The sequence below is a fragment of the Pararge aegeria genome, chromosome 2 (genome assembly GCF_905163445.1).
Source record: "Pararge aegeria chromosome 2, ilParAegt1.1, whole genome shotgun sequence".
In the NCBI taxonomy this organism is placed as follows: Eukaryota; Metazoa; Arthropoda; class Insecta; order Lepidoptera; family Nymphalidae; genus Pararge; species Pararge aegeria.
Window position 1 is genome coordinate 10,074,817 of NC_053181.1, and position 21,392 is coordinate 10,096,208.

General features: G+C 35.1%; 1 protein-coding gene across 1 annotated transcript in view; it reads left to right on the plus strand.

Annotated features, from left to right (window-relative positions):
* LOC120631581 (alpha-catulin) overlaps nt 1-21,392 on the plus strand; it is a 106,533-nt gene that overhangs the window by 72,852 nt on the left and 12,289 nt on the right. Inside the window, exons 2-4 of the mRNA XM_039901222.1 lie at nt 12,473-12,621; nt 13,091-13,300; nt 16,475-16,612. Of these exons, the coding sequence (XP_039757156.1) occupies nt 12,473-12,621; nt 13,091-13,300; nt 16,475-16,612 (497 nt within the window). The remainder of the gene's footprint in view (nt 1-12,472; nt 12,622-13,090; nt 13,301-16,474; nt 16,613-21,392) is intronic.

Consider the following 21,392-nt stretch of genomic DNA (forward strand, 5'->3'; position numbering starts at 1 on the left):
CTTAAATGAGTGATTTGCTGCTGTCCGCTGAGGAGTTCTGTCCTCTATCTCCAACCACATTCATTAGATCACAAAGTTTGGGCAAAATTAAAAACATATTATAACCTCTATAGTACAAAAATAATTATATAAAACGGTTATAATTTGTCGGAGTTATGGTGTAAAATCGTCAAACACTTTCATCCCTTTTCCCAAAGAAACCAAGCTTAATGTCGGGATAAAAAGAATATGTGTACAAAGTTTCATGTGGACCGGTTAAGTAGTTTTTGCGTGAAAGCGTAAGAAACAAACTTACATTAACATTTATAATATTAGTAGGGATAGGGATTTAAAATAACCGGTATTAAAATATGAAAGTATAATGCACATAGAAACTGATACAGTTTGGATATCAACATCATCAGTAGCCTATAACAGTCCACTGTTGGACACCCAAAATCAAACCCTCCCATAATCACCAGACGCTGGGCGGACGGGTTGGTAATAGCAACAGATGGTAGTAGCAGCACATTCGACGCTGCTCGTTCTCTTATATATTACCTTAGTTGCCTCGTACGACACCAGTGGGAAATGGAGGGTCGGTGACAATTGTATTCTGATCTGCCGTCACTGGCCGGTACATTTTTGATATTTAAACACATGCCCGGAATAAAAAACTGTTCGGGTCGCATGTAGACCAGGGTAGAAGCCTTTAAAAATAATAAAAAGTAAAAAAAATAATAGTAGAATGCAACCCATTATAAAAGGAGGGGAATATTATAAAAATGAAAGGAAAAATAATTTACGGGCGATCTGAGGTCGGGAAGGGGATGGGGGTAAGTTTTTAAAGGAAAAAAACGGTTTTTCTCGATTTCCTGCAAAACTAAACGTCCTATCGAAAAAAGTCAAATGGCAAAGTTGTAGGTAATAAAAAGATCTAAAACTTTTGTGTTTACACTTTTTTCACATAACCTCAAAATGTATGTGAAAAATTCAAAAAACCAAGTTTTTGGTTTTTTTTTATACAAAACTTTTTTTTTTAACAAAATTTGGTGAAAACTTACCTTTTTATGTCCCAATTACGCTGTAATTTATTTGATCAAAAGTATTTATTTTTTCACCTTATTTTGAATTAAGATCTAAAAAGCACCCTAATTTTCACCCGTCAAAATATCAGCTTTTTTAAAAAAGTTGGTTTGTTTTCAGTTCGTTGAAATTTCTACTTTTCGATAGTGAAAAAAAAAATATATGATAACATAGTAAATCTCATCGGTTATAATAACTAACAATCTTTATAGCCCCCAAACAAATTTGGAGCAGCGTGGTGGGTCTAAGCTTTATATCGATCTTTTCTCAGAAAGAGGAGGGACACGGAGTCCAGCTTATGATGATCATAAATTCTATGTTATAGCACAACAAGTAATAGAAAGTTTCTAGGGTTCCTATGGTTAGGAAAATGACCAAGCTAGTAAAAATAAAAGAACCTACTACTATGCTACAGGCGGCAGTGTGATTGCACGGGATCCTAATCAAAATCTAGTTTACTCGATCATTCTCTCTTCGTTTTCAATTTCTACGCTGACTCTTGGAAATTGAACTGCAAAGATTTTATTTCAAATCCATGTTGCATTTGAATTGATATATAGCGCAATTTAGTCTAAAGCTTTGAAACCATACTTGATTCCGATCGCTACATTTTCAAAACTATTTTTATGAAAATGGTGATCTAAAGTGTAAAGATTTTTGGCATAAATTAAAACAAAAATCCGAAAATCATAAATTGAAAAAAGAAAATTGACTCAATGGTTTATGGTGCACGCAATCCCAATAAACATTCAGTTTACTCAATCACCCACTTTTATAAATACTACTCTTTTGATATTCAACTAAACCGTGACATAAAAGCTGGTGAATGATTTGATTCGTGTTTAAAAAATTTCCATGCATGCAATCTTTGTATATTAAAAAGTATCACATTATCATAACATAATTCGTACCAAGATAGAAAGTCAGCTGAAGAATCCTATAGGTTTAAATGATCGGTCAGTATGGGAATTTCAAGTATAAATAATAGATAGATGTTAAATCAACTTCATCAGCTCAAGGCGATTTTAGGCTTAAAAGCTTGATATACAGACAAACAGGGATTACAATTTCATGTAATGTTTCACAAGTAAATTAAAATTATAAGTTAATTGTCTGATTGATGATTATTATTTTTCGCTCTATTTAGGTATGCCCAAATGATAAACTCTCTATAGACACTCCTTTGAATAGATGACAGACTTTTTATTTCAGTTTGATCATCATCATCATCATCTTGTCAACCAATGGAAGTCCACTCTAAATACAACGGTCTTGTGCCGCTTGGATCCAGCGGCTCCCTACGACTCGCTTGATATCATCGGTCCACCTCGTTAGGGGTCTACCAACACTGCGTTTATCAGTGTGATGTCGCCATTCCAGCACTTTGGTACCCCAACGTCCATCGGGCTACATGTCCCCACCCATTGCCACTTCAGCTTCGCGACTGTTTGAGCTATGTGGGTAATTCTAGTTCTTCTACGGATCTCGTCATTCCTAATTTGATTACGTAGCGATACTCCAAGCATAGCTCCATCGCCGACTGAGTGACCCTGAGCCTTCCTATTAGGCGCATAGTTAGCCACCACTTTCAAAGCCATAGGTCATCACGGTTCAATTCGATCGGTTGTGTCTTTTTATAAGATACACTAACTGATTGTGAAATTTTATTGTGCATCATTTAAGTTCTGTTTCAAAGGATATCCGGACAAAAATTCAGACAGACGGATAAAAGAACTGACGGAAATGTTACAATTGAAATGGTGTTAAACATTACCGTCATATACGACGTCATAGACGACGTCTTATACGAGTTATATACGACTCCGTACCGGCAAGCGTAGCGTTGATAGATTGACACTCGACTAAGTGGACAAAGGACATAAAAACGAGTCGAAGCACCTGACGCTAGTGGCACAAGACTGTGGATTTTAAAACTCCCTTTGATATGACGATGATGATACTATATTATGATGTAGGATGAGTGCCGTACTAAACTCTTACTCTCTCTTGCCCCGAACAAAAAAGTATACTAGTCTAAATTTTGAGCATCCTCGTATAATTGAATGTGAGCATTAAAATTCTTAAGTAATTTAGTAGGTACTAAATGAAAATGGAAGATTTCTGATTTATGAAGAGATAAAACCTATTTATTTGAAGTTTATGGTATTTGTGATAGCTTTGTAAACTTTTAAATTACAGGGAGATGTAACAGCCCTGTAGATCAACTTCTTTGCCACAACAACCTGTTTTCTACTATTTACTGCATTGGGCAATGAGCATTCCCCAGATATTCGGGCCGTATATCACTCATAATGATATATTATGCCTTGAACTCGTATGCCGTTAATGACCGTTTATACTTTTCACATAAAATAGCAGTGTAGTTATGATTGTACTTAATATATACCAACTATAAACATCCATCAACAAGAAATTACTTGTGCGTCGAAGATGGTAATCTTCGCCATACAAGTATTCTTTTGCAATTAAACAAAAAATATATAATATTAAATTAATGAAAAAAGTTCGTTCTTGCGTACGCGTTAATACATTTTCTTTTGAATAATATTGTTTTCTAATTACTATACTTATTATGTGACGTAGTACGCTAAATCAAAAATCTTTCTAAAGAACAAATTATATTTTTCGTTCTTTAATAGTTCTTTCGTTCGATTCCATATAAAATATATCTCAAATGGCAGCTAGTATTTATTTTACAGGTGAAATCCGCAGGGATTTTGTAAGTCGTGCCTGGTCATTGTTATAAAATCGTAACAGAATGACCCCTAAACTTTTTATTTGCCTCTAAAACACATAAATGCGTTTGTTACAAATCAATGGTGTTCAATAAAGATTTATAGGTTCCACAACTTGCAAACCCGATTCACAGGTGCGATGTGAACTTTATGGTACATTAACCAAATGTTAAATGAAGCAGCTCAAACGAGCCGTCGCTGACACTGACAAATTGTTTTTTTACATAATATACATCCTAAAAACATATTTAAATAATAAAGTCACTTGTTATTGTATATAGTCACTTTCGTCCACGACTTCGCTCACTTTAATATCAATCAATAAATAAATCAATATCAATCGTATCAATAAATTAGGTTGCCCGTATCTAAAAGGTTTATTTTTTCCCTCAAAGTACCTGTTTTTTTTCTAAAACTGTCCTTTTCTGTGCCCTTGAAACCAACCATCATGAAGTTTGCACGTTGTAAGCAACATTTCATAATTATTTGGCTGATAAGTTAGGGCGGAAACGCGTAACAAACTATAAATAAACTAACAAGAAATAAATTACAATTATTCGTTGGGAAATAATATATTATAGTCTCTCAAACCTTAATGACAATATCTACGTATATTAACATTAGAACAGAGTAATGGCTCGCGAACAAATTTACGATTATGAGAGTTCTTCCGTCCTCTAAGAGAGGGCCTAACCCACAAGCTAATGTGTGTTTATTTTAGTATATTTTCACTTTTGGAATTTAATTAATGTAAGAACATCTCATCTTTTTAACACAAACATTTTACAATGCTGTAATAAAATAATAGATGTTAATATGCGGATTGAAGTGTTTTGTGAACCAAATACAATAAAATCTATAGTGTATATTTTCGCCTATTTCTTCCTTATAACGTATACACCATTTTCTTTTTTTTGTTTTCTGAAGATAAAGAAAATGGTTGAACATATTGCCGTAGAATATTTTTTAATTCTGACGGAAAATCAGTAGTAGGTTTGAAAAATTGTCGCAGGTTATAATACATAAATCTGCACATTGTATTAGGGTACCTGCGTACCTGTTTACATTGTCCGTGAATCTTTTTAAATGGTTAAAAAAGGAAGCTTATATTAAAACGAGGTTAGGACGAGGGTGATAAAATTTCTAGTCACGAACTCATAATACGTCACAATGGATGAAGTTTGCCGTCCGAACATCCTAATAGTATCATTTGCTAGTTTCAGGAACAATCTCAATTTCCCATTTAATTTTACGCTCCAGCCTTCCTAAACTGGAATCAGAGACTTCCCTAACTTTAAACCAAAATATCTTTAATCATACTTGACCTATTAAGGTCTCACAGGACAAAGGCCTTCTCTCTCATTCGAGAGAGTAAAAAATGAAGATTGAATGAAAATGGGATAATCATTTGTATGTTAATAAGAATTATAATTAATTTTACTAATAGTTAAATGAAAAATATCCAAATTATACGAACTCTGAATACAATTGACCAAATACTGCAAAAATATTTACAAAAATATAACCCATCCAAACGTTCACCCAGCGCAAAGAGCCCTCTTTGCTACTTCTTTTTGATTGCTAGGCTTATCTCTTGAGCTAAATAAGCGCCAGCTCTTGGGTTACCACACTGACAGCTAAAGTAATAAATTAATTTAACAAATAGCTTTAACCATCAGACCATTTCATTATTTATGCTAATTTGAACAAAGAAAATTTTCAGTTGCGTCTCAACAAGTTCTCAAGTCTCGATCAACCTATTAACACAGATCTGGATAACCAGTTCTAAACTCGATGCCGGTTTATCAATAAGGACGGACTTTCAAATTCAAATTCAAATTCATTTATTTCAAGTAGGCCTACTTTATAAGCACTTTTGAAACGTCAAGTATGCATGTTTGTGTGACTCTACCACCGGTTCGGAAAGCAGATTCTACTGAGAAGAGCCGGCAAGAAACTCAGTAGTTGCTCTTTGCTCAGTAGGACTTGATGTGCTTGTAAATTATATTGCGACATGTAAGAGTGTGCTGCTTTCTCATGACTACATACTGCAGTGACGTGGACTGCGGCACTATCGCACCTCTGCTAAATGCCGTCCGATCAGATGCGAACCGCAGCTTCGATTAAACCCTGATTTATGCTGGCTTTGGATTGGTCGTGTGTTCCAATTCGGTAGAGTTTCAACTGACAGTTTGTACTGACAATATTTTAATTTATTATCTGTAAATCCAGTGACAATAATAAGTGGCCCTAGGCGAATCTTTTCTGATTGTAAGAAATAAGGACTAAGCGATGATAGCCCTTGGGCTAAGGAGCTTGACATCACTTTCGGGGGGCCGAGTTTGAATCTAAGTTATGTGCGTTTTAAGTTATTAAAATTTCACTTGCTTAGTGACGGATACGGAGAAGGAAAACATCTAGTGGAAACCTGCATGCCTATAAATTCTTGATAATGTTCTCAAACGTGCCTGGTGTCCACCAATCCGCTCTAGGCCAGCATGGTGGACTAAGGCCTTATCCCCTTCTCATTATGGGAGTAGACCCCGTGCTCTTTTGTGGGGCGGTAATGGGTTGATATGATGATGATGATGAAAGTTATGGAGTAGGATACATGTAACTAGCAAACAAACATACATGTAACTAACAAATTTGGAGATAACATTTATAATTTTACATACTAAATAATTTACGACCTATATTGTTAGCATTCCTTCTTACAGGCAACACATGTCATTTACAGGAAAACAAATTCTTATTTTCCATATATAAACTTTCTTTGCACTTTCACGAATATTTTTAAAACCTGAATTAGCCAAGTCGGTCTAGCCTCTCGAGTATTAGTGAGACAATCGAACAGCAATTACTTAATAGAATAGAATAGACAAACTTTATTACAACACAACACAATAGGAAACAAAAAGGAAATAGGGTGCAAAGGCGGCCTTATCACTAAAAGTGATCTTTTAAAGGCAACCTGAGCGTGCGAAGCCGATAAAAAGATGGAAAGTGGATGTTGCATGTTACAAAAAATAAAATAAACTTACATAAATATACATATTATATTTACATAATACTTAAGGGTTGTGCGCTGCTAATATGCACGTTTAAACATACAATATCACATGTTGCAGATAATCTGTACTTCTGCAAGCAAGGAATGCCTTGTACAGAGCCGGAAAACGGGTTCTTACTTACTTCGATAACTACCTTGCATTTATTAGAACAACCTACAAAGTACACCTTTAAAAGTAGTCGGGCACTATTTAGTAAACAATGTAGGCACTGTTACAATCATATGAAAAACTGCAGTGTATTAGTTGAGTTGACCCTTAAAAGTTACTATTACCGAAGGTAGCAATGTTATGTGCATGGTTAGATATCATAGTCAAAGTAGGTTCCTAGCTTTAATATTAATAGCGTGTCTACAAACCGCTTGAAAGCTAAATAGTCCGTGACCTGGATATCAAAATGGTGATAAAGTTTTCTGCATGTGATTTTGATATTAAATTATGAATTGGTTTAGCATATCTATTATTATTGCTGAATGCATCTAATTCCTGATATTATTTCGCTTCTTGATGGAATATTTTATCATTTTAGAGCTTATTTAATAAATCGCAGTATATGTATATAAATTATATCAGCAACCATATAGAATTCGCGTCATCATCATCATCATCATCATCACATCAACCGATAGACGTCCACTGCTGGACATAGGTCTTTTGTAGGGAGTTCCAAGTTCCACGATTCTGAGCCGCTTGGATCCAACGGCTACCTGCGACGCGCTTAATGTCGTCTGTCCACCTCGTTGGGGGTCGACCAACGCTGCGCTTACCAGTACGGGGCTGCCATTCCAGCACCTTGGGACCCCAACGTCCATCCTTTCTCCGAACTATGTGCCCGGCCCATTGCCACTTAAGCTTCGCGACTCGTTGAGCTATGTCGGTAACTTTGGTTCTTCTACGAATCTCCACATTTCTGATTCGATCGCGTAGAGATACTCCGAGCATAGCTCTCTCCATCGCCCGCTGAGTGACTCTAAGCCTTCTTATGAGGCCCATAGTTAACGACCATGTTTCAGAGCCATAGGTCATCACTGGCAACACGCACTGTTCGAAGACTTTCGTCTTCAGGCACTGAGGGATTTTTGACGAAAAGATGGCACGAAGTTTCCCGAACGCTGCCCATCCGAGTTGGATTCGGCGGTTCACCTCCTTCTCGAAATTGGACCTACCTAACTGGATCGTGTGTCCTAGGTATACGTATTCGTCAACAATTTCGAGTGCAGTGTTCTCAACGATTACTGATTGAAGCGGAACATGAGCATTAGACATAATCTTCGTCTTGCTCATGTTCATTCGTAGGCCAACCTGTTGAGAAGCTCTGCTGAGGCCATTGAGCATCGTATTTAGGTCTCCCAGAGTCTCTGCCATTATGACTACATCGTCGGCAAACCGAAGTTGAGTTGAGAATTCGCGTATCCGGTATAAATGGGATAGTTCGTAAATAGGTTTTATAGGTATGTCGGCAAATAAATAAATTGAAGTGTCTATCTGTGTGTATATGTATCATGCTAAGATTCTTAGATCGTTGCTTGTTCTGTTATCTATAGGTAATTTATCTTAAATACACATCGTTTTAAACTTTTTAAATGGTTAGATAATAAACTTTGAACAAATCAATAGAATGTAACGTTCAAATACTTGCTTCACGGCCCCTTTTACATAATAAACAAAATTCTGCTTAACCATGAATTATGCTCATCATAAGTAATTTTAACCAAGATTAATTTATCTGAATGAATTTGAAATTGTGAAACAATCTGTGCAAAATACTTACACATAAAAGCCCTTTTTTTTAGCTTTTTAAACTTTCCAATACGATCTGTTCAACACTTATCGTGATTTAAGTATAGTACTTAAGCGCTGTTAACATTTTCAAAGTTCTTAAACTTCGCAAAACTTAAAGACACCAATGCTTCAATGCTATTTGAATAAAATTGAGGTCTAGTCGAACATTTTGAACAATCAATATTAATTCACTCCCTATTTTATCTAATCAAGAAGAAAAACCAAGCACGGAAAACTTTGTTGGTCATAATATTGTCATCTCAATATAAGCATCACATTATTTACTTAATAACAAAATTTAATAAAAAGCTGATAATTTAATTACACACACTTCAAAAACTTCAACTGAACGAACTTTGTATGAACTAGGGGCTTTATTTTCACTCTTATACTGGTTTCTATAATGTTCCTTAACAAGGGTAAAACACATCCATAGGGAGTAATCCTCAATTATGGTAGGTAATAAAACTATAAAGAACTGCGTAATTTGTTTATTATTCGTTTTAGATGTCACGTTAGTCAAGTTTCCTTTCTATTCTATTTCCTTTTCTAGGATACCAATAATGAGTATCTCGGTGCAAAGTTTCATCCAGATCGGTGCAGAGGTTGATCCGAATATAGGTAACAAATAAACAAACAGATACACTTTCGTATATTATAAGAACACCAAGGTACTAACTTTCCTTATACAGGGAGAGAGATGGTCTTCAATTGTGTCGGTAAAGGCTAGCAAAGAGGCGTTTAATCATGACGCGTCGGTTTCAAAGCCGGCAGTCCTGAAAGCTGTGAAGTCATTGTGTAGAGAACGGAGTGACATAGACTTTATAACCGTCCACTATTCTGCGCTAATTTGTGTCAAACACGACTTAGAAGCTACTATTAGCCCATTGAAAGTATTGTATACGTATGTTATTTATAGTTTCAGGATAAGGTGAGGCTAAAGGGGATGAGGCTAATCAAAAAAAAAGATATTTTTTTCAATTCATGAATATTTTAAAACCTTAATTAGCCAAATCGGTCCAGCCGTTCTCAAGTTTTAGTGACACTAACGAACAGCAAATAATTTATAAATTCATAGATTAGTTATTAATTCCCTTGCGTTTTGGAAAACAAAACCTACAACCAACACTTTGCCAGTTATTATATCAATGAGCATTATTAATCTCGTTTAAGCGCGATTGCCGCTCCTATCAACTGGAAACGATTTTACCAGTTTTGCGACTACCGAACGGTTTTTACTAAGACTTTCAAAAAATGGGTTACGTAAACAATTTAACTTTTATCGTTGCAGATACAGAGAATCGTGTAAAACACACTCTCAGCATAAATAAAACCTACTTATGAAAATGAAAAAAATAACGTGTTTGTCAAGCAATCCGAATGCACTTTTGGATCATTATTTGTAGTATTACTTTGGTTCAACTTTATTTTGTATCTTTTATTATAGTTTACAGTGTTCAAATACGCATTTTGCCTAACAATAAATAAAGTTAGGTACACCGTATAAACAATTTTAACCTCTTTCAACGTTTTTGATTTTTATCATTGTTAAATTATCCAATAAAGAAGGGCGCATGCGTTAATACCCACTCTCCCAGGCTTATTACCCTGGACAATATTACAGAGTCATTGAACGAATACATATGGGTTGGATTGCGACATTGGTAACCCGAACAAACACTTCAAAGCTTTACTGATACGTGCGTTACATCCGCCTCAATATCGATCGTCCACGATAATATGTCATACTAGCTCTTGCCCTTCGTTTGCGTTTATTACGGTTTTTAACAAATCCCGTGGGACTGGTTTGGTTTCCCGTAAAGCCTATGTTTCTCTCCGTCCAAGGCCAAAAAAAACAAACACACCTTTTATTCATTTGCTTATTCACTTTAAGGCGGCAGGCGGGTCCCGCCTGTCTGACAACCTGCCTAGGTTGTCAGACAGGCGCGAGCAGGTAGGTGGGCATTCCGATGGGCAGGAAGGCGGGCAGGCTGGCGTGCAGGCATGCGGGCAGACAGGCGTGCAGGCATGTAGGTAGACAGGCGGGCAGGCAGGCAGGTAGACAGACGGGCAGGCAGGCGGGCAAACTTTCAGCCCCTCTTTTACCCTCTTAAGGTTGAAATTATCAGAAAAAATTTCTGAGCGGAGGCACGTTGTAATAACTATCTATGTGCAAAACTTTAGCCCGATTCTTCAAGTGGTTAGAGCTGTGCGTTGATAGATCATTCACCTTTGCGTTTTATATAAGATATATAAGACTATACCCCGATTTCTACTACTACTTTCTACTACTTCGATACTCGCTGATAAGCGGTATTTTAATAAAAAATAAAAAGTGAACTTTCTTCGTAACTGCAATTACCTCAAACCATAGAATTGTTCTAAGATTCTTTATCAATCTTCTGTTTTAAAGTAAGCTTTCGCAGATCTATTGAAATCGAGATTCATGCTGGGAAAACAATGAGAATGCGGGCTTCTACGAAAACTTTATTCGATGTCATTATTTCACTTTTCATTTTTATTTTAGTTATTTCATGACATGATATTTTTCAACATACTAAGGACAATGCCATACAAACTGTTTCAAATTGACCTATACAATTTTGTCTCGAACATGTTAAATAGAAGGAAATGTTAGTCCGCAAGTCTGACTAGCACTAGGCTGGCTTTATTTCAAATTTTTATTTGGTTTGAAAGTTATTGTCGTAATTTCCAAAAATATTTGAAGTTTCAAACAAACATTCGGCAAGAATTACTATTGTAAGTCAACCCGACATTTATAAAAGCGACCCTAATTTAGAAACACACGTGATGCTCGCTAGAGGAATTTAATAACGAAAATGTACCTATCTCGTCTTTGTTTCCAAGACGGTGCAATAAATTACAAGGGTATTATTAAATTAATTAAATTGGCGAACCGATCCTCGGGGCAAATGTATATTAATTTAGCTTCACAATTAATTTATCATTCACGGACGATTTGTGTTGGAAGTGTTGGAACATTTCCAATTTTAAAGGTGGTTTTAACCAATACCAAAAACTAAAAACTTAATTTTAACAGTTAAATTGTTCGTATTTATATTGGTTGTAACATCATTTTTCCCCAGATATCACATCAAAATGAATCTGTGGTTGTTTGTTATATAATCATCCATTTTATTGCAGCCATCGCTCTTGACATTACTTTTGTAAAATAAAAGTACAGAATTTGCCACTCTAATTTAAGAAACATACATTTAGGTTCCTTTCTTCCTGTTATAATAGTTTACGGTTAGTTACTAGAAAATCTATCCACGATCCTCTTTTCAATCGGTCCCTCATTACTAAGGATCACGATCACATCATTGCGAGTAATCTTGTGGGGTTTAGAAATGATGAATCATACACACCTGCCAACATCTAAGACGTTGCTGCCAACGTTGCTTACACTAAGTACTACTTACTATCCGATGTCAATGTTTAAATTATTGTAGAAATTAAGGTTGATTGGAATTCCCACACGTATATTGTACTACTTCTATCCGATGTTAATGTTTAAATTATTGAAGAAATTAAGGTTGATTGAAACTCCCACACGTATATTATTACCGAACATCTAAGTCGATCATAAAGTTGGATGTGTCTCTACCTTTCAGTAATACATATCATATTTAAAAAGCTTAACAATTTATTTCTTGGTCTTGAATTGAAAGTCTGATTGAAAAATACTTGCGCTAGGTGTCTTCTTATTGTTATATGGACCATTCTTGTACCTACTATACTGTCAATACTAATAAGTATAATTTTATTGTTCAACAGGTCGTGCGATAGAGCGCGTGTGCGCAGGTGCCGACGGAGCGGGGGCTGGCATGGTGTCAGCGGCGCGCGCTCTGCTTGCCTCCGTCACCAGGGTACTGCTGTTGGCAGACATGGTGGTAGTGCGGCAGTTGTTGCTCGCAAAGGACAAGGTAATCAGGTGCTGTTACAACTTACAGCTACACTTCGGTAAGACCAACCCAAAGAAATCAAAGGGTTGGGCTGAACTAATTCTGTAATTTCTGAACTGGAAAGAATTGGTGTCTTCTTTCATTCTTTACAATTTAGCACTGACCTAATATTAAATTTAGGGACACTTCACTGTAGACACAGCACCTTTATCAATAACAAAATTTGCATTAAAGTTTGGAAGTTTTACTTGGGTGCTCTTGTCTAACTTTAGCTTGTCTATTCAGTTAGCGCGGTCATTAGATTGCTTGGAATTAGCATCTAACTTAAAAGAGTTCTTACAGAATCGGGAAAGTGGTTGTGGCCTCTTCCTTTTTTATAATTTAAGAACACTGCACTGTGAATACAGCAGCTTTATCAATAACAAAGTTCGCAATAAAGTTTGAAAGTTTTGCTTGAGTGCTCTTGTCTAACTTAGGCTCGTCTATTCAGGTGGCGCGGTCATTAGATCGATTAGAATCGGTGTCCAACTTTGCGGAGTTCGTGCGAGCTTTTACGGAGTTTGGGGGAGGGATGGTGGAACTTGCAAGACTAACGGCGGAACGACGCGCAGATCTTCGGGATGAGAGAAGAAGAGCACAAGTAGCTGCAGCAAGAAATGTCCTTGAACGTTCAACGCTTATGCTTCTCACTTCATCAAAGGTATTTTTTACAACGTGTAGATAATTTTTAAGCTAAAGTCAAAGTAAAATCAAATTATGATGTATATTTAATACAATTGGGGTGTTGAAAAAAAATGTATTTTTATGTATTTTAAAACTTTGTTATTAATAATATTGATATTTGATGTAAAAAACTTAAAAAATATTTTTTTTCAATAAATTATAAACAATTAAAAAATGATCAAATTTAAAAAAAAATCACGTGACTTTAGAATCACGTGAATTCCGATTAGCTATGTGTGATAAAGGATTTATGAAGGGCAAAGTCTGATAATATTCCTGATGTTGATATTTTTATGATAACCATTTTTTTTTAAAATGACGTTCGGTTTAATTCTGCTGAAGTTCGAGGTGCCAAGGCATCAAGGTAAGTCTATTAAAATATAATATAATAAATAAAAATATTTAAGTATTTATTTACCATTATATTAAATATAATTATTTATTTCATAAATTATAGAGCATCGCGTGAGAGTTATGGCGACAAAGCTATAGGTTATGTTCAACTAAGTGTAAAAAAAAAATTGTATTGCAAAAGGACGGGTCTGTCCAGAACCAGAACCAGAACCAGTTCGGAGAAAAGCTTATTCAGTTACTTTAACTATTGATGAAAAGTCAAGAAAAATTCAGGATGTTCAGTGCCATGACTGTGCAGCTTCCGCGGGTAATTTATACTCCTATTAAATTTAAGTTGTTTGATGTTATCAGCAATAAAATCTTTTAGATTATGTCTACAGGTGGTTGCAAACATGCATTAGCATTACTTATGTGGAACCATCGCAGAAGTGAAGATCCGACACCAACAGAAGTCGATTGCTATTGGAAAAAATCGCGATTATCAGGCATTGGTACAGTTATAAAATATATTGTATATATATTATATTACAATTATAATTTATGCACTGCTTGAAACCATTTATTTCGACGTTTGTCATCTTGGGGAACATTTAAAAACATTTTGTCAGGAGTTTTTTTTGTAGTATTAGTACATAATGGTACAAAACAAGAACGATAACTTTTGAGGTTCGACATTTTCAATATAAATTTAAATATTTAACAATGACAACAAAATTAAATAGATCAAAACACTGTACTTATCGTTTCTACATCAACTGCAATGAGTGAAAACTAACATTATGACGTCACACGCGCTCGGGTTTGTTCAGAAGCTGTCGGCGCGTCTTCGGTACTGGATTCAAAAATTAATTTTTTATTTTTAAATAACTTTTGAATTATTGCGAAAAAAAGAAAATAGTTTTGTTATAAAACTTATATATGATCTTTCCATTAATCACAAAAAAAAAATATTCAAAAACCCAATTGTGTGGTTCCAGTCCATTATTTATTCTGAACCTAGGAGTACCTAAAACTGTGCGGTTAAACCAACCAAGCGTGAAGATAAATGTAAGAGTGTCAGAAGGTAACTAGGTAGCACACTTAATACCTATCAATGAAACATAGCCGGTTTAAAGACAAGGAAATACCATAGGCTTTCGCTTCTTAAAATTATTGGTACCAACAAATAATCTACACAAAAAATAATGCTCTCTATTTAAAAATAAACGTATTACGGGGTTAATAAACGTGTTCCATCGGGTTTTTTCTTCGGATAGGCTACCGTTGCGTAATACTTACGCTGTCTTTCCTTTTTAACAAATAAAGTTTAGCAATCTATTACTTAATAAGAAATTGCTATAATTTCCAAGTTCAGTAATTAATCTCTGGAATCGTTATTAAGTGGAACGGATCAACACAGATTTAGTATGGAAAAGTCAGGCGTGTCTCGAGAAGCATAATTATTTAAGCCTATCTTAGGGAGGCCTTGTTTCATTCATTATCTAGCTTTTGTGCCTCGGGACCATTTATTATAACTTTAGTAGACAGACAGGAGAAGGGTTGCCTTAAATTATAAACATCATCCCTACAAACCGTATATCTATTCATATAACTGTCTATTACCGCTGTTTATTTTTGTATCAAGCAACGAAGCAAATTATAAATAAAAATTCAGTAGGAACTATTTTACGGCACGCTCGAATAAACCCTAAAACCAGAACTTTAATATTAGTTTATTTTTCCACAAAATTTGTTCAACGTTACCGTTGACTCTTTGATTTTACAGTCCAAATTGGCTTTCATTGTGGAAACAAATCTAAATGTAACTCGCGTGAATCGATTTAGGAGACGTACTTCGTGGAATTAGAGCAATTTTATGGTTATTGTTTGCAATTCCATCTGCATTTGCCTCAATTCACCGACATTAGGTGGCTTTCTAATATTGGCAACTTTATACGTAACCAAATTGTATTTGATGGTAGACTTTTAATATACTTACGTTAATTTGTCTTATTTTAAATTTTAAATAAAAAAGGAGACATTAGCCATAAGTGAAAAATTAGACGGTTTATATATTTTTTTAATATTAATGTTAGTTTGTCATTTTTATTATGTGTTTTCAAATTTGAATTATATTTATGTAATGAATTTAAAATACAGTATACATATAGAAAATAGTCATAAAATACGATTGACTACTGAGTAATTCAATTGTAAGTTTTTGAGGCAACTCATTTAAAAATCTTGGATATAATTCTTCACTTCAAAGTAACACCTTGCATAATTTTAAATAAAATGAAAAAACTAGCACTTTCTCAAATATTAACTTTCTTATCTGGAAGAAAGTTTTGAATATTAAATATTCAACAGAACTTGAAAGGCATTGCAGCCTCTGTAAATCGTCAGATTGTGTTATTGATTGTTTGTTATTTCACTATGTTAGTACCGCAAAAAATTTTTTCAGTAATGCTAGAAGCCAGAGTAATATGATACACACTTCACTTGGCCTCCTTGCCCTCAATATAATATTAAATCTGAGTTATTATTGAAAAATTTGTATTTGAATTGAAATTTCTTATTTGTTTTTATTAGGAAAGCTTTTGTTTTCTGTTTAAGTATTTTTTTCCCGCTGACCCAAAATTTACTGAACATTATGAGTGTTCGACGGCCAATAATGCCATCACAAACTGGTATGCCAAGCGTGATGATCATTAGCACATCTTTGTAGTTGAAGAAATTCTGATAATACCTGCAAAATACCTATATCCTGAACTAGACGTCCAGAAATGATGATGATATAAGTGGCTCTTTGTTTCAGACATGTCTACGGCATCCAGGCAGCGCGTCCGCCCGGGAAAACAGAGATACTGTGTTCTGTCAGATGCGGCGCGCTATGGATCTCATACACTACGTCGTTCGAGACGGTCTCCCTGGGCATGAGGAACAGTCACACGAGGTCGGGTTTTAACTTTGTTTTATTATATGAACATAGGTGAATACAAGATTTAGCTTTCATAACCTTCTCATGTGTGTCATAATAATAAATAATCCTAGCATATATAATAAATACATCGAAAGAAATAATGAAATAAAAATATTTTTTGCTTACAATACGTGGTAAATAGACTGCTAATTACCTCCTCTACTAAACATACTTTGAATGATTTGATGCGAACTGACCGACAGATATTTCTTTGAAATGTGAAAAGAAAGAAAAATCTAAAACTTTTGCTCGAAGATGTATGGACTATGTAAAATGTTGTATTTACGTGACGCGGGTACGGATTGCAAAGGGACGTCATATTTTGTCGAAGGCTAAAAATGGGACGCATAAATTCTACTTAAATATTCTCTCATCTTTCATTCTGAAAACCCGAAAGAGAGACGCTGCAAAAAGAGAGGTAAACGGATGGACCGATTCGAATACGGATTGTTTAACTCGAGATGATTCTCAGTTGCACTACTTTTTAATATTTTTAGGCATTTCAAGATTATCAGCTCTTTTCTCAGATAGTGTAAGGATTTCTAATTTTATATCAGATATATTTTTTTACTTTAACCTTTTTTAATTGATTTTAAATTCAATACAATGAGAAACACTAAAATAATATGAAATATGAAAGTATTACTTTTAACTCTTAATTATGCTGCCTGATGACAATCTACTGACCCAACTCTAGGGAAACTTACAGCAGATGTTTATAACTGTGTGGCGTGTTTGGACTCATTTGTTTGGTCTTAGTAAATATTTTTAAAGATTATACGCTTCTAGAGAATTTCGTAAAAACAACCTTATGTTTTCACTGTGATTTTTATATTTTACAACGTTTTACCAACATGCATTTCCAAAATTTACTACACACGAAATTACAACTTTCACATCAGCGAATTGATTCACAAGTAACACTGTAATGTAAGGATCTGATTTGTTAAAGAGAAAGCCGTGGCTTTACCGGCTCTTCTTAACTTTTGTGGGTAATGCTGCATTATGCGGCACTACTCGACACGTAGTTGTACCGTTAAATCATGCGGTATCTATCGAATGCAAAGCTTCCTAAGAAACAGACGCACATGCAAAATATTTTTCATAAGTCGTATTCTAATGCCTAATGTGTAAGAAAGCATTTTTTTTTTATTTCTGCCAATGACTTGTACGGTTTTAATGTGGAATTTTGTAAACGCAGTCGCCGTAGGACGTCGAATGTCAGCCTTCATGTACATCGTCATAAAGATGATCACTTGTACCTCTAAATTTTATAAACCAAGAATACAGACCTGTGACATGGAACTTCATCACCTAAATCCAAATGCCACTTAAAGTCTCTACGAAAGTCGAGTATGTAATAGCGACAAACAATTTGGCCAGTTCCATCAACTTTCACTATGTCGTTTGAAAAACAAACTAAAAATGTCCTTTAGAATTAAATAAAATAAATTAAATTAAATATACTACGACAATACACACATCGCCATCTAGCCCTAAAGTAAGCGTAGCTTGTGTTATGGGTACTGAGATAGCTGATGAATATTTTTTATGAATATAATACAGATAAATACTTATAATATACAGATAAACACCCAGACACTGAAAAACATTCATGTTCATCACACAAACACTCTCCAGTGGTGGGAATCGAACCCACGGCCTTGGACTCAGAAAGCAGGGTCGCTGCCCACTGCGCCACTCGGCCGTGCCAATGCCAGAACGCTACATTTGCAACAGGAAAAAAATAATCGCTGAAGACGTATGGATAACCTAGAGGCTTCCGATGCGGTGCATCTGTGCTGAATGTTTAGTACCAAAACTACGTAAAAGTCAAAATCACAACTTTCTTCATTCAAATAAAACTATAGGAAACATTTTTGATACTAATAACATGCGTTGCATTTTTCTCTTGTACCTCTTGTGGCAATATGCTGTCAACTTACAGACTTTTGTAACGTTCTTATAAATGAGTTTGAGTTCAAAATTGCGAATAATGTGATATTTTTTATTCACGTCATGAAAATTTGACGTATAACGGTAATTTTATACTAACTATAATAACCATTACTTTCAGTAGGTTTACACATTAAACACAGGCGTCTCTACGAAATGACGTTGATTTTACACTCGCCTACCCTAACGTACCGTCGCCGCGTCGCGCCTCGTAGATAAATATTGGCTATTCTCCAAGATCATTATAATACTTAATTCAATATTATAAGCTTAAAATCAAGTAAACTTATCATTGATTTAATTTATTATGCAATTATAATATATTACTTGAGATTATAATATTATTCTTATACGAAATGTCTTACTTTGACATTGTTCCTAAATGCTCTGGCCCCAAGTATCGGCCCCCCTTAAATATCATATAAGCCTCCAAATAAGAACATCGCGTTAAAAGAAAATTAGATGATGTATTTTAATAACAGTACAGGGTGGCAGACACAAAACGTTAAACGTTAACGTTAAACGGTATTTGATCTTTCATTAATTACAAAATCCATCAGATACATTATTATTAGTGCTGTGGGTGATCTTGTCAAAACTTGTCTCAAATTAGGTTTAAATTTAAATCTGTTTCAAACTGGTTTCAAATTTAACTCTAACACTGCATAACGTCGATTTGTATACTTAATTTTAATATTGCTCTCATTTACGTCTTCCTCTCTTTACGTTACATATAAAGCACGCGATTACCTAATGAACTTTTTACGATCAGATTTGTATTAAAAGTAATCCAAAATGGCAATTCCCATGCAAAATATTTTTCCCAAAATTTCGGCTGTTCCGTCCTGTTTCCTACATTTGTATGCCCAAAAAATTAAAAGGTATTCAGCCATTTTAAAGTTTTTGCGAGACAAATTGCAATAATAATTTGTAAACAAAGTTCACCAAGAGCTCATGATTTTCAGAGAAATTAAATTAAATTTTCCGCTTAAAATTTATTTATATTAATTTCAGCTTATTGAATGCATGCCCTTGGGAATAAATTTACGTGTATATTATTTTATACAATTAATATATTTTAATGATAAATTTTAATTGTTAGGGAAAAAGTATCGTCTTTTTTTTAATAATTAATTTGAAAAGCTTGCGTTCTAGTGATTTATTTAACCAAACTTAACATAAAGTCATATTATAACTATGATTAGAATTGCTTTTATTATCTACCACAGACACGTCTAATTCCATTGTTATAGTCATGCCAATTGCAGGTAAATCGTGTTCACCACGATAATGCACTTCAAGATGTAATTTATGCTGTTAGAATCACAGACAATGCAGTTATGTTATTCAAAGAGCACTCAATGTTAATTGAATACAAATATGATGAATGGATTTATCAGGTTAGTTAGGCTTCTGTTTAGAAGACATTACATATCATTAATGTGTGGTTTAGTCTGTGGCGATGTAAATTCCTGTGAAAGCACGTTAAGCCGTCGGTCACGCGCATTACCATTAGCATCTTTTCGGAGAAGACTGGTGCGTTCTTCTTCTTCTTATGTTCCTCGGCCAGTGTCCGTACCTATTTCGTTTGCTTGAGCCGTCTATTGTAAGTGTGGCCGCTGGCTCCCCACTGCATTACTCCAGTCAGCCGAGCTTACTCCAGAATCTTAGTAGGCCGCCCATGTCGTCGAGTGCTTCATTAAATGTTGCTGAGAAGCCAAGGTGTGCTGCGCATTGTGGCTAGAAATCTGGCAGGCCCTCCTAGCCTCCAAGCTGCTTCGCGTGTTTGTCTTTTATCTATTAATCCATAACTCCAAGTGTGTTGTGTAGTGGGTTATTCTCTGCAACCATTGTCATAATGTAGCCCGAGGAAAGGGAAAATAAAACATTAAGACTCAATTGCCGAGGCTTACATAAAATTTAGGAAAAATTGGTTGTGTTCATAATTTAATGTAATTCAACGTTTGTTATCCAACTTTTCTGATTCTAAGGCTGATTTAAAGTTTTCACTGAGGTTCAAAACACCTCCACATATCTGTGTTTAGTACCACGTATAAATTAAGTACCTGCAAGGCAAGGGTAATTAGGCTTTTCCTTAGCATCCATTCTCCAACCTATAGCTCATCATACGGCTTTTCATGACACATGATTCTTATTAGCTAAAATAATAAAAAACACATTCTGCGTTTATTTCTCTTACTATTTTGCTGTGACAAAGTACGCCAAGCTGCTATTGTTTGACATTGTGGCATCTAATTTGAATACATACTTCATTCTTCTTCTTGGGGTAGCGGTTAAGAAGGGCTTAAAATGACGTCGCGTCACGTCGAGCGTTGGTGATCTATTGTGATCTCCACTCTCTATAGTACCCAAACAATATCTTGGTGACAGCAAAACTTACTACACCGTTAATTGCTTAGCTACACCGTACAGGGCTAAATTATGGTTAAATACATTGTTGGCTTAACGTAGTTCTTTACGTTTGCCGTAGCTGAAAAATAATACTTGGTAATATGCTTCAACAAGTATTGATAACTCGATTTCCCGCAGCGATAAAGTTCAGCGGCTCCCACTAATTAGAGTACGAAGATTATGAGCACGCTACCGTAATTATGTCATAATACGTACTGCTAAGGCAAGCGTTAAACGATATAATTAAACAATAAAGGGACCTACTCCTCTATGTATATAATAGCTCTTTGCTAATTCAGCTAAGGTATTTAGTAGTCACCTCTAAGGGCTATCTATGGCTGCGCGACGGAAAACAGGAGTAGTGTGTTTTTCAGCCTATGTTTGT